General features: G+C 37.1%; 1 protein-coding gene across 1 annotated transcript; it reads right to left on the minus strand.

Moving 5' to 3' along the window:
* Positions 1 to 326: 326 nt before the first annotated feature.
* LOC130848695 (olfactory receptor 10Q1) lies at positions 327 to 1,286 on the minus strand. Its single transcript, XM_057727108.1, has one exon. The coding sequence runs from the start codon at positions 1,284 to 1,286 to the stop codon at positions 327 to 329; it is 960 nt and encodes a 319-aa protein (XP_057583091.1).
* Between the last annotated feature and the right edge of the window lie 14,094 nt (positions 1,287 to 15,380).

The raw sequence follows: 15,380 nt of genomic DNA on the forward strand, positions 1-15,380 counted from the left end.
GGAAATCGTCTTCTCAGGAGGCAGGATGTCTAAAGGTCTAAAGGTATCAGCATGTTTGGGGGGTGGGTTTGATAGACTAACTGCCATGGGTGAGCTGTGATCTTTAAAGGAGGACTAGTAGCCTAGAGCTCCTACACTGAAAGTTTTGCACAAATTTTCAAATCTTCTTTGAAGTGCTTCAGGAAAATGAGTACAGATTGTAGACATGGCACAAATACGGCAAAAAAAAAAAATCAACTGTAAAGTTTGGGAAAGTAAGTATTATAATGCTGTATCTGTCATTCTCATCTCAGGTGACAGACACACACCCCAGTTCCCCTAAGCCTTCAGTTGGTGTTGGATGCTGCTTTACTGATGATGGCATTTCTCAGAGCGCCTTTGACATCCTTGTTCCGCAGAGTGTAAATAAGGGGGTTGAGTAAGGGGGTGACAAAGGTGTAGACCAGGGCGATTTGGCGGTCCTCATCCTCTGAGGTGCTGGACCGCGGGCGCAGGTAGACCAGGCTGCAACAACCATACTGCAGCAAGACCATGGTGAGGTGGGAGGAGCAGGTGGAGAAGGCCCGGCGGCGGCCCTCCGCAGAACGGATGCGCAGGATGGCGGAGGTGATGAACACATAGGAGACAGAAATAAGGATGAAGGGGACGGTCAGCACGAGGATGCCCACGACATAGAGGACGGCCTGGTGCACGCGGATGTCAGCGCAGGCCAGCCGCAGCACCGGCGGCACATCACACAAGAAGTGGTTGATTTCCTGGCGGTGCCCGCAGAAAGGCAGGGTGAAGATTAAGGAGGTCAGCTGCAGGGAGAGGAAGAGGGCCAGGCCCACGGCACACACCACCGTTTGGATGCACAGTTTCTGGGTCATGATGAGCGTGTAGTGCAGTGGGTGGCAGATGGCCACATAGCGATCATAGGCCATGATTGCCAAGAGAAAACAGTCCGTGCTGCCAAGGGTGACAAAAAAGAACATTTGGGCTCCACAACCAGCCAAAGGTATGGGCTTCTGGGCCCCCCAAATGTTGGAAAGCATCAAAGGCACCACAACAGAGGTGTAACAGATTTCCAGGAAAGACAGATTGGACAGGAAGAAATACATTGGGGTGTGGAGGACGCTGTGTGTGCACACCACCCAGACGATGGCTGAGTTGCCGCAAAGGATCATCCCGTAGAGGAGGAGGAAGAGGAGGAAGAGGAGGGCCTGGCATTCCGGGACGGTGGTGAAGACACGAAACACAAACTCAGTGGGGTCGGATTGGTTGAGGACAGGGCTCCTGGTAAACATGTCTCCTGCAAAAGGAGAGGAGGAAGTGCTGAGCCTTCCTTTGCTGAGTTACTTAATTGCCTGAATAGACTCAGGAATTTAATATTTGATTTTGGATTTGGAATTACCTATTTAGTATCCAGTTTCTAATCTAAATGTTTGGGATTGAATTTGGGAATGTTTCTGAATGAATTCACAATAAAGGGCATGGTATATTCTTCCTTGGAAATCTTCATGAATGGGATAGATTCTAATCTATAGAAGTTTCTGGTGACAGAGATGTCACCAGATGTTTCTGGAGAAATGTCTTTTTTTTTTTTTTTTTAAACTTTGGTACTTAAAACAATTCACAAGGGCTAATTCTTTGCTTGTATTTAATTAAAGAGTTGTATACAGTTGTACGTTTTTATCCTTGGGGGATTGCTTCCAGGACCTCCTTGGATACCAAAAATCGATTAATGTTCAGGTTGCTTTTATAAAATTGTATGGTATTTACCTATAACCTACACACATCCTCCTGTATACTTTATAACCTCTCTAGATTACTGATAATACCTAATACAAATTAAGTGCTATATAAATAGTTGCTGGTGCCTGGCAAATTCAAGTTTTGCTTTTTGGAACTTTCTGGAAAAAAATTGTTTTCAAATATTTTCTATTGTCGGTTGAACCCATGGGTACAGAACACATGGATAGGGAGGGGTGACTCTAGCTGTAGATATTTTCAAAATTAGATAGATAGATGTATTGTTTACTCTTTTTGATAAACATTCTTTTTGAAATATAGCACACATACAGAGAACTTCACAAATTCTAGGTGTACAGTTTGATCTGTTTGTTACACAGTAAATACACCAGTATAAACACTACTGAGATTCAGAAATAGAACAATTCCAGTATCCTACAAGCATTCTTTATGTTTTCTCTCAGTCTTTAACCTTCACAAAGATAACTACTATTTTGACTTTTATCACTGCAGATTAGTTTAACTACACTTCAATTTATATATGTAGTAATAAAGTGTGTACTTTATTGTAACTGGCTTCAACATTATGTCTGCAAAGTTGTAGTCGCTGTTTTGTACAGCAAAACTGTTCTTTCCATTGCTTTCTAGTGTCCCATTTTTTATGGTACACTATAATTTATTCATGAGTTTTTCACTTCTCATCCAGTTTTGAGTCCATATAAAACTAGGCAAACACCTCTTATTCCAATCCTTTCTGATATATACTCTTTAAGTATTTCCTCTCATTTGAATATTTAAAAAACTCATTTGAATATTTAAAAAAATCCAACCATAAACCTAAAGTTTTAAGACTTTTTAAGACATATTCAGATGAAAGGAAACTGTGAGGGAATCAGGTAAAAATTAAATGGAGCTGCCTGAGGTAAGAAAAGACAATAAAAAACTAAAAATGCAATAGCAAGATTCAAATAAGCAAGAGAACAATCAGGTGAATAAGTTTTATGAGCATCTGGGACAGGAAAAATACCTATCTAGTAAGAACTTTCTATGGGTTGGACTGCAATTCTCTTTTCAACACAAAACCCCAAGAAACAATAAAACAATGTCTACAGAGTTTTAAGAAAAACAAGTTCTTGTGAAAGAATTCCATACCCAGGCTTTAGTGATTTATGTTCAAAAACAACAGAAAGACTTTCTCCGATTTACCAGGGCTTAGGAAACACAGCCATACCTTGGAGATATCGTGGTCTGGAACCACAGAAATAAAGCGAGTATCGTGATAAAGCCAATCACAAATTTTTAGGTTTCCCATAAAAAGTTATGTTTACACCATACTATCGTCTATGAAGTGTGCAACAATAGCATTATATGTAAATAAAGGTACATACCTTAATTTAAAAAGTGCTTTATTGCTAAAAAATGCTACTGATCATCTGAGCTTCAGCCAGTCGTAATCTTTTTGCAATTGTAACATCAAAGATCCCTGATCACAGATAACCTTAAAAAATATAACAATAATATACACTACCAACTGTAAAATAGATAGCTAGCGGGAAATTGCTGTATAACAAAGGGAGATCAACTCAATGATGGGTGATGCCTTAGAGGGCCAAGACAGGGAGGATGGGAGGGTGTCGCCGGAGGGAGGGGATATGGGGATATATGTATAAATATAGCTGATGCACTTTGGTGTACCTCAAAAACTGGTACAAGAGTGTAAAGCAATTATATTCCAACTAAGAGCTTAAAAAAAACCATTTGAAATATTGCAAGAATTACCAAAATGTGACACAGAAGCAGCAAGTTAGCAAATGCCATTGGAAAAATGGCATCAATAGACTTGCTTGACCCAGGGTTGCCACAAACCTTCAACTTGTGAAAAAAAATACAATATGTGTGAAGCACAATAAGTGAAGTGTGATGAAATGAGGTATACTTACACACCATTCTAAATACAATTAGAACCAGTCCTCAACAAAAACTCTGGGTTGCTGGGTGATTAATCAGAATACATAATTCAAGATTGAGGAGGTTGTAATGTAAAAACTTGATTTGAAAAATCAAAGAGTAAAATATGTATTTAACACTGGATGGTTAAGGCGAACACCGTTAAAAGCAAAAAAAAAAAAATCTAAGAGTAATTATTGAAAACATACATAATATAAAATGCAAAAAATTAAGATAGCTATGTGTATTTAAAACTATAAATTAAACAATTAGGAAATTGGTAGGGAAGGATGGGAGAAATTAAAGTATACTAATTTCCTTAATCTATGGAAGGAAGAATTCAAGAGCTAGTTCATTTAGATGTGACTAATTAGAGAAATGTCTATTCAAATATATAATTCTGAATAATAATCATCAGTAGAATAAACACACAGCATATCCATTCCAAATGACCTGGTTTTAAAAAGTAAATATACAAATTTAAAAAAAAGTAGAGTGCAGAGAGCAAAAGGATGAGAACAAAGGAAAATGTTGAGCAAGCATATAAGATAAAATAGCTCAACATGAGCTATGAAAAGTAAATATCTCACTTCTGAAAATAAGTTTGAGTGAAATTTATGTTTTATTAAAGAGAGTCTCACATTTACATGGGAAAAAAAGTCAACCAAGTTTACATACAGCGACATAAAAAGGCTAGCATCACTTTTATTTAGCATTGCGTTCTATGATGTAGCCAATGCAAGAAGACAGAAAAAGAATGCAAAAGATTGATTGTTTAAGACACAACAGAACAAACTGAAAAGTTGAGATGAATAAGATATTCATCATGGTGGTTAGTTCCAAATGAAATGTAGCAGGGAGTCTCTTAATTAATCTTTACTCAACTGATGTGTCAGATTAACGAATGCTCCTCATTCCCTCTGTACAATATACTAGATGATGCCCATGATATACTGAACACAAGAGACCTATGGCTTACTCTCTAATATGTCTGAGCATTCCCACAACTGCGAATTGAACTGTGTGTCTATAAGTCAGTTGGATTTCACCCAAACCTACTTAGATCATTTGGATTCATTTTTGTAATGATGTAACTGTATTAAATTAAGATTCAAATATTTTAAAAAGTGGAAGAAAACTAGAAGATGGGGTAGATAAATATTTTTCAGACCTCAAAGTACAACCAAATGACATAACCAAATGAGCAGAGCACATAAAAATATTAGTGTTTTGACAGAATAAAAATTTAAAAGTTCTGTGTGTCAAAAGTGCAGTAAGCAAACTGAATAGAAGATGAAATTTTACAACCCAGCAAAAAAATCATCAGAAGAACAGGCACTTAAACTGAAAAAGTCAAAGGCAAACAAAAGTATAAAAATTCGATTTAATTATGTTCACATAAATATAAAATTAAATAAAATTGGATACTATTTTCTGCTTAGAAACTGACAGTTTTGGAAAAAAGATAGTATCTGCTGTTGTGAAAGTTAAAAAGAGGGATATATTCCCAAATATTGTCACTGGAAGTATGAAGTGCTATAAAGATGTGTGGAGTGCAATCTGGTAATATGTAATAAAAGAATTGAAGAAATGTATTCACCTTGATTCAGCAATAATGTATTAAGGAATTTATTCTTATAAACTAACCATGTGCATGTGCATAAAACTGTTGACAGGAATGTTCATTATAGTTTTCAATATAATGGTGAAAAATTGTACCAACCTAAATATCAATAATGAAAAAATGCTTAAATTCATTGCAGTCTATCCATGTGATGGAACACTGCAATTATTTGAAAATGATGTTTCAGAAAAACACTTAATAAGATCAGGAAGCTCATGAAAAAGCAGATTATAAAAAGTGTTATATCATGATCCCACTGACAAAAATAATGATTTCTGTTCATAAAAAGTAAAAGAACGTATCTTAAAATGTTAACAATGAATATTACCAGGTTGGTGGGATTTTAGTTTATGGCTTATACTTTTCTATATTTACAAATTTTGCAATGAATATGCCCAATTTTGCAATCATACAATAAACTTAAAAATTTCCTTTATCTTTTGGTATTTTAACATAATGTTGGGAAGGAAGAATGGTAGAGTGTTAATCGCATGGATTTTTGTAGTCAATTAGATCTGGGTGTGAAAACTGCCCCTATGTGCTCATTTAATTTTTACATTAATTATGTTACTTGGTGAGCCTTGATTCACTAATGTGTGATTGGAGATGTGAATATGGAGGGTTATGGGGAATTTACGAAGGTTAAATGTTTTAAATACAAAATGTGCCTGGGACATAACAGGTCTCCAGTGAACATAACTGCCCTGCCTTCTCTCTTCTCATGATGGTGAGTATCCCTTGGATATTTACCCTTCAGTTCTTATCTTTTCCAGAGTGGACAGTGAGGCACCTCTAGAGCTGTATCCTCCCAGGTCTTGCAGCTGCCCTGTTAAACCTTGAAAATAAGAAGAATGAAAGAGGAAAGGAAGAGGAATACAATAAAGTGGAAGAGAAATGTCAGTAAAATAATGTGATTACATATTGTCAAAACCAAATAAGATAGACCTTGACTCAGGAAAACATTTAAAAAAGAGTCTATCTTATTAAGACATGAATATCAAATAAGCAGCTTTGTATCTAATTGGGAACCATTAAGATTTGGTGCAAATCATCCTTAACATATGCGTGAAGCAACACATATAGTATTGGACCCTGATGTCTACCAGGACAAGCTATGTCAGGGCAATTTCAAGGAAAAACACTAGCAAACTAGCACATATATTCAAGGTGAGGCTATAATCTATTAAAAAGGAAAACACTTCAAATTTTGTACTTACAAATTAGGGCTTCCCTTTCAATGGTCTCTTTCAAAGATGTTGCACTTACTCTAGTGGTATTTCTTTCAAACCATTTTTGGAGTGCCTCTGGGGCTTATTTTAAAAGATTTTGCACGTTTTCTTGAATATCATCAGTTGTGACACATGTTCACACTTGGAGGATACATTTGCTTTTTTTCTTAGTAGCAAAACCTCTGAGGTACAGTGAGATAAAATACAGGAAATAAACTAGGTGGCCCCATTTTGCACGATAGAGTCTGATTAAAACAAGAGCTAGTGAAGCTAATATTGTTGAGCAGTAGAAACATATGCTTTTCTTCAGCTTTTTATGAACTATAAGAGTAAGTATTATCATCGCTATTAGGTGTACCATTCAAGATGTGTAGCACTATGCTCGTGAAAATTTTCCTCATGTTCAAGTTTTCAACCATAATTAATTGCTTTTGTCATTCAAATTCATCTCTTTTGACCACTGACCTTGAAGTAATCTCTCCATTGGCACAAGTGAAAAATCTGGCCATTTCAACATTTTCATCTGGCTAATGTGTGAGAGGTTGATTGTATCTAAAAAAGTTCTTAAAAGACATCATCCCTGCGCCAGCTCTTTATTATGTCTAAAAGAGCTCTGTGCAAATACATTTCTCTTTCTGAGTCTTTATCATCCTGTCCTATTTCACGAGGCATTCAAAACTTCATGTCTTTATTACATAACAGTCCACGCAAGTCCACAAAGCTGCATTTATTCTTCTCAGTCTCCTACTACTCTTCCCAAAACTGTTCTCAAAGAATCTTCCAACCCTGTTATCATTGCTGCTCACAGGATTTACTTCATTTCTGGGAGTCCACCTGTTCCTTGGGGAACACTCAACTCCTGACAATGTCATTTTGATACACATTTCAATCAGAGCTATATTTAAGCTCCACAAGGCAAGAATGCCTGTCTTGTTCACCGGCATATCTCTATCACAGTTAATTTGATTTGAACTAGATTGAATTATTTTGTAGTCAAATCTCATGGCCTTTAAAATTCCTTTCAAAGCCAATATCCAGTGGCACCTTTGACAGCCCGATTATGCTGCAATTACTTTAGCCCCACATAGATCGGGGCTTTCTCAGTCCAATGGTTATTTTGTTTATAGTTCTCTGCTGCATGGGAAAAAGCAGGGCTTGGATGGGATGGATTCACTTGATTAATGGATGGTGGGGAGCATAGCAATTAAACTATCGATGTGCTTGCTGAACCAATAAGTTTGATGATGTTGGGAGACTCATCTGGTTAGCAGTTATCCCTCAGTGACTGATGAAGCAGTATTACAAGGTGTAATATATGCTTACTGCTAATCTGTAAACATGGTACGTATAAAACCAAAACACTTGTGGAAATGTCAAGGAATCATGAAACCACAGCAAAGCCCAGTCATAGGCTTTATATATGCTTTATAAATGTGTGCTCATTTATAAAGCATATATAAAGTTGACTCTATATCTGGGGACTGTAAAGGAACTTAAGAGACACCTAGTCCTACATTTAATCTACATTAAAAAAACCCAGGTCTACTGAGATTAAGCCTTGTTCAGAGACATATGACTATGTTATGAGCATATCTGAGGCCAGAATCTGCATTCTATTTGATTAGTTACCAGAGTGTGAATTATACATACATACCTTGAGTCGATCTCACACTCCATCTACAACAAAGGCTATGTAACTTAGTTAAGAGAGCGCAGACATCCATGCAGAAAGGACACAATATGATTCTAGCAGTGATGTGGAAAAACATGCCCAAGCTCAGTCTGGTACTCTGCACACTGGTACGAGAAGGTTGAAAACTCTCGAAAACTTCTCCTGTTCCAAACTATTTCCCCTCATGGTGACCCCCGTGCCGTTCCCAAGTTGGTCATACCTTTAGGAGATGTTTGATCTCTCAGCCAGAGTGTGGGTTCTGGATCTGCCATTTTCTTGTTTTAGAACTAGTAACAAAGTTACTTAATCTCTATGAAGCTCAGACTTTTAGCTACAAAGGGTATGATATGGTTACTCTACAGAGTGATTGTGAAAATTAACAGTAAGGTGAATCAAGTGCTCTGCCTGACTTTTAGTAGGTGTTCTTTTCCCATTCTCCTTATTGTACTTCTGCCCCAGCTCTACCGAACCACTTCCAGTTCCTTCCCATGGTCCCCCTTGCTCTGGGGATTTGGCATTATCTATTCTGTCTGCCTTGGACACTCTGCTCCTTCCACTCCCTAGCTATATCTTCTCCTTCAGAGCTCAGTTCAGGTGTGATCTCCCTTAGAAAGCTTTCCTTGATCCTCACCTTTCCCGAACTCTAGTGATAGGTCCTCCCTCTCCGAACTTTCAAAATACCTTCTTCTCACGTCAACTATAAGGCCACTGTAACTTATCTGTAAATAAATCAAGCAGACAAATATTTATTGAGTATGTTATGAACTCAAGTCTTGGGCTCAGTCATGTGGAGGGGTGTAAGGAAGTTATCAGACATAGGTGCCAACTTCAGCCTCATAACAGAATGGAATATGTAAGAAAATGATTTAAACATCTTCCGAGAAACTAATTCCTAAATTGTGTTTTTAGAACAGACTTCTTCATGACCCCTTAGAAATGAAAAATTTCATGGTCAAATTAGAAAACATTCACATTTTGTCTTAAGAGTCACAGTGAATATAAGCACAATGAAGTTCTGTGAGGTCCTGTTGTAAAGTAACAGCTTAATTTTACCACAAAAATTTCCAACTCTATTTCACCATGGAGTAATTTTTTTCCCACATAGCACCATTAAATGCTTACGACTGGGTCCATGCCATACTCTTTAAGATAGTACTGTGAACAGAAAATTGAAGGAAAAGGCAAAAGACACAAGTTTTATCCTAGCCCTACACTTATTATGCATATGATATTGGGTAATTCAACCATTTATCAGAGGTCCCTTTCCTTTCCTGTATCTGTAGAAGTGGATAGTAGCACCTACTCTGATAACACATTTTCCCCAACAAAGCTATGTATATGTATTGAATTGTGAATGTATCTGAATATTCTTCCCCAGTTGTAAAGCACTGCAGATATTTGTTTCATTATTATTTTATAAATAAAATAAAAATCAAATCAATCAAATAAACTAAATCTCTTGGGATTCTCTCTTACCTCTTTGAAATTTGTTTCATTCCATCAGGTTATTTTTTTTTCTTTTGCTTAGATGTTAAAAGTTATTGCCAAAGAGGCTAGAGGAGCTCATCCAGAGAACTCATTGACCCTACTTGTCTTCTTCTTAAAGTATAAAATTGAATGAGGATTCATGAACCTCAAGCTGTGCAGAGTTTCCTGGAGAGGAGAAGTAGACAGTCTCTGATACCCCCATAATGTCTAGGTGAGAATGGAGAAAAGTGTCCTTTGCATGCTAATATTCAGGAGAAGAAACATCTCAGAAATTTATGACAAGGGTGGAGCAGAAAGAGAAGAACATCTTTTGGAAGGATGACACTGTGGAATCACCCCAAGTCAAGTCCTGAGTGAGAAGACCTGTCTCCTCCTTAATGATAGAAAATAGATCCTGATACATCCACTCAGAGTCCAGTCTTGCCTTATTTAGTTAGATTACTCGGTGTCCTTTATGAAATCTCTTTGAAATTAATGGGTCCCCGTAGAAGAGGAATTTCCCCAGTGGTTCCCCTTAAACTGAAGCCAACCAGAGAAAATATCTGAGAAAAATTTCTCAAGTTGAGTTGACCACCTAAGCAAGATTAATGGGAAACTCTTCTGTGTGGTCACCATAGACAATTATCTGAGAATTCCATATGGCTATCCTCATTCCTTTTTTATCCCCAACTGGAAACTTACTGATGTTGTGATCCAGACAATCTCCCAGTGGGCATTGTTGCAGGCACATATTCATTTCAGCCTGAGCTCACGGAACTTGTATGATGCACTAGCACAGCACTAGCCTAGCCATCTGGGGATCTGGAATCTAATTATGGCCCTGCCATGTGGTAGCTGTTGACCTCAGGCAAGCAGTGGAGCTCTTATGTGGGCTTCCTGATTTGTGATATGAGGTGTTGGATTAAACAGACTCCACAGATCTTTCCAGCTCCAAAATTCTATGAACTGCGTTTTTTCTTGATAAGCAGAATTATGAAGAGTTTCCCCATAATGATTCCTTTCGATCTTTGGTTTCATTTTTTCTTACCCTACTTATTTATATTTCTTGTTCAAGTTGTCCCTCTGCTGATGTTTTTATCATTCTTAAAGATATTTACATATCTATATCTATTTTTTGTAATTATAGCTATATTTCCACCTCTTAACCCACCCATTTTAAAAATTTGTTTCCCCCTTTCCACTTCTCTTCATATCTCATGTACTTATATCATATTCTTTATCCTCATTGTTGCCATCAATTTTTAGCCATGCTCAGCATTCCTGTCTCATGTCCATTATTAATAATATATCTGTATTTAATATGTAACAAATATTTATTGAATTCTTACTATGAGCCAGGATCTATTTCCAATGCTTGGGATATGTCAGTGTGTAAAATAGAGAAGAATTTTGCCCTTATAGAGACTATATTCTTGGAGGGGAGAGGAAAAGCAATAGCAGTAAGTAAAGATAAGTACATGTAATAATGTGTTAGAAGGGGTGAGTGCTATAGACCAAAAGCAGATCCGGGTAAGGGCACTGGGGGAGTGAGTAGGAGAGAAGGATTTGATAGATATGACAGGTGCAGAGGGCTACACTGAGTTCTGGAAAGGGTTCTCTGAGGCGATGATTAGGCGGTGATCTAAGAGAGGAGAAGCCAGCCAGGAGAAGGGAAGGGAGAGCATTTTAGGGCAGAGGCAACAGCAGGTGAAATGGTCTTTTTTGAAGCCAAAATAAGCATATCAAATTTATCCATAAAGTCTAAAACATCTAAAATCCATGTGAGTGAAGACAGCTTGCCTTTTATATTCATGGCAACAGTCAATTAAACAACTCTGTACTGGTTCTTAAAATTGGAGGACAGTTAAGTGCATATGGAGGCTATATTCAGATTTACTTTCCTTTTTTCCTCACCCAGATATATTTATTTGTTCAGATGACCTCATTCCTACAAATATATTTTACACTCTTGCAATGACAGTGTGTAGTTTTCTATCAAACAGTAGGTTATAAATGTTTTTAAATATAGTGTTTACAATTATACTTTTTGTGACTACTTAATGTGAATAATATTGATGTTCCACAATGTATTAAAAAAACTATTCCCTAATACTGAACATTTAGGATGTTTTTTATTTTTATTTTCTTACAGCTTTAGAGAAATATACAGCTAATTTACACTATTTGATTTAGTTATTCATCTAACACTGTGCTTTTAAAAATGTGCACTTTCTTATTGCTCTTTGCTTAATTTTCTTTTTTTCTTTTTTTAACTTTAATAGGGTTTATTAATCATTATGTAATATCAAACAGTTCTCATTACATTCATATGTTTAATATCTAGAAAATATTAGTTTAAAGGTAAATTATATGTTTTGTTCTAAATTTTTATTCATATTACATGCCTTTTTTATTTTTTTATTTTTTTGGATTTATTTTATTTTTTTTATTTTTTTGGGGGGTACACCAAGTTCAATCATCTGTTTTTATACACATATCCCCATATTCCCTCCCTCTCTCAACTCCCCCCCCACCCTCCCGTGATTCCCCCCCACCCTCCCCGTCCCACTCCCCTAAGGCATCTTTCATCCTCGAGTTGGACTCCCTTTGTTATACAACAACTTCCCACTGGCTATCTATTTTACAGTTGGTACTATATATATATCTGTGCTACTCTCTCGCTTCTTCTCAGCTTCCCCTTCACCCCCGACCCCCTCCCAAACCTCGAGTTCTACAGTCCATTCTCTGCATCTGCATCCTTGGTCTTGTCGCTGAGTTGATCAGTACCATTTTTAGATTCTGCATATATGAGTTAGCACACAATATTTGTCTTTCTCTTTCTGACTTACTTCACTCTGTATGACAGACTCTAGGTCTATCCACCTCATCACATATAGCTCCATCTCATCCCTTTTTATATTTAGCTGAGTAATATTCCATTGTATATATATGCCACATCTTCTGTATCCATTCATTTGTTGATGGGCATTTCGATTGCTTCCATGTCCTGGCTATTGTAAATAGTGCTGCAATAAACATCATGGTACATGTTTCTTTTGGGATTATGGTTTTCTTTGGGTATATGCCCAGGAGTGGGATGACTGGATCATATGGTAGTTCTATTTGTAGTTTTTTAAGGAACCTCCAAATTGTTTTCCATAGTGGCTGTACCAACTTACATTCCCACCAACAGGGCAGGAGAGTTCCCTTTCCTCCACACCCTCTCCAACATTTGTTGTTTCCAGATTTTGTGATGATGACCATTCTGACCCATGTGAGGTGATACCTCATCGTGACTTTGACTTGCATTTCTCTGATGATTAGTGATGTTGCGCATCTTTTCATGTGTTTGTTGGCCATCTATATGTCTTCTTTGGAGAAATGTCTATTTAGGTCTTCCGCCCATTTGTGGATTGGGTTATTTGCTTTTTTGGTATGAAGCTTCATGAGCTGCTTGTATATTTTGGAGGTTAATCCTTTGTCAGTTGTTTCATAGGCAACTATATTTTCCCATTCTGAGGGATGCCTTCTAGTCTGGTTTATGGTTTCCTTCGCTGTGCAAAAGCTTTTAAGTTTCATTAGGTCCCATTTGTTTATTCTTGATTTTATTTCCATGATTCTAGGAGGTGGGTCCAAAAGGATCTTGCTTGGATGGATGTCATAGAGTGTTCTGCCTATGTTTTCCTCTAGGAGTTTGATAGTGTCTGGCCTTACATGTAGGTCTTTAATCCATTTGGAGTTTATTTTTGTGTATGGTGTTAGGAAGTGTTCTAATTTCATTCTTTGACATGTTGCTGTCCAATTTTCCCAGTACCACTTATTGAAGAGGCTGTCTTTTTTCCATTGTATATTCGTGCCTCCTTTGTCAAAGACAAGGTGCCCATATGTGTTTGGGCTTACTTCTGAATTCTCTATTCTATTCCATTGATCTTCCTTTCTATTTTTGTGCCAGTACCATACTGTCTTGATCACTGTGGCCTTATAGTATAGTTTGAAGTCAGGAAGCCTGATTCCACCAACTCCATTTTTCCTTCTCAAGATTGCTTTGGCTATTCGGGGTCTTTTGCATTTCCATGCAAATCGTAAGATTTCTTGCTCTAGTTCTGTGAAAAATGCCGTTGGTAATTTGATAGGGATTGCATTGAATCTGTACATTGCTTTGCATAGTACAGTCATTTTCACTATGTTGATTATTCCAATCCAGGAACATGGTATGTCCCTCCATCTGTTTGTGTTGTCTTTGATTTCTTTCATCAATGTCTTAAAGTTTTCTGCATACAGATCTTTTGCCTCCTTAGGCAGGTTTATTCCTAGGTATTTTATTCTTTTTGTTGCAAGGGTGAATGGGAGAGTTTCCTTAATTTCTCTTTCTGCTCTTCCGTTGTTAGTGTATAGGAATGCAAGAGATTTCTGTGCATTAATTTTGTATCCTGCTACTTTATTAAACTCATCAATTAGTGCTAGCAGTTTTCTGGTAGAGTCTTTAGGGTTTTCTATATATAATATCATATCTGCAAAGAGTGACAATTTTACTTCTTCTTTTCCAATTTGGATTCCTTTAATTTCTTTTTCTTCTCTGATTGCTGTGGCTAACACTTCCAAAACTATGTTGAATAACAGTGGTGAGAGTGGACACCCTTGTCTTGTTTCTGTTCTTAGAGGGAATTCTTCCAGTTTTTCCCCATTGAGAACAATGTTGGCTTTTGGTTTCTCATATATGGCTTTTATTATGTTGAGGTAATTTCCTTCTATGCCCATTTTCTGGAGAGCTTTTAACATAAATGGATGTTCAACTTTCTCAAAAGCTTTTTCTGCATCTATTGAGATGATCATGTGGTTTTTATCCTTTAATTTGTTGATATGATGTATCACATTGATTGATTTACATGTATTGAAGAATCCTTGCGTCCCAGGGATAAACCCCACTTGATCATGGTGTATGATCTTTTTAATGTGCTGTTGGAGTCTGTTAGCTAGTATTTTGTTGAGGATTTTTGCATCTATATTCATCAGTGATATTGGTCTGTAGTTTTCTTTTTTTGTGGCATCTTTGCCTGGTTTTGGTATCAGGGTGATGGTGGCCTCGTAGAATGAGTTTGGGAGTGCTCCACCTTCTGCAATATTTTGGAAGAGTTTGAGAAGGATAGGTGTTAACTCTTCTCGAAATGTTTGATAGAATTCTCCCGTGAATCCATCTGGTCCTGGGCTTTTGTGTGTTGGGAGATTTTTAATAACTGCCTCAAATTCCGTACTTGTGATTGGTCTGTTCATAGTTTCTATTTCTTCCTGGTTCAGTCTTGGAAGATTGTATTTTTCTAAGAATGTATCCATTTCTTCCAGGTTATCCAATTTATTGGCATATAGTTGCTTGTAGTAGTCTCTCATGATGTTTTGTATTTCTGAGGTGTCCGTTGTTACCTCTCCTTTTTCATTTCTAATTCTGTTGATTTGCATCTTCTCCCTTTTTTTCTTTTTTTTTTTATTTATTTTTTTTATTTTTTTTTATTATTTTATTTTATTTTTTTGGGGGTACACCAGGTTCAATCAACTGTTTTTATACACATATCCCCATATTCCCTCCCTTCCTTGACACCCCCCCCGCTCGAGTCCCCCCCACCCTCCCTGCGCCAGTCCTCTAAGGCATCTTCCATCCTCGAGTTGGACTCCCTTTGTTATACAACAACTTCCCACTGACTATTTTACAGTTGGG

The sequence above is a fragment of the Hippopotamus amphibius genome, chromosome 3, assembly GCF_030028045.1.
Source record: "Hippopotamus amphibius kiboko isolate mHipAmp2 chromosome 3, mHipAmp2.hap2, whole genome shotgun sequence".
Taxonomy (NCBI): domain Eukaryota; kingdom Metazoa; phylum Chordata; class Mammalia; order Artiodactyla; family Hippopotamidae; genus Hippopotamus; species Hippopotamus amphibius.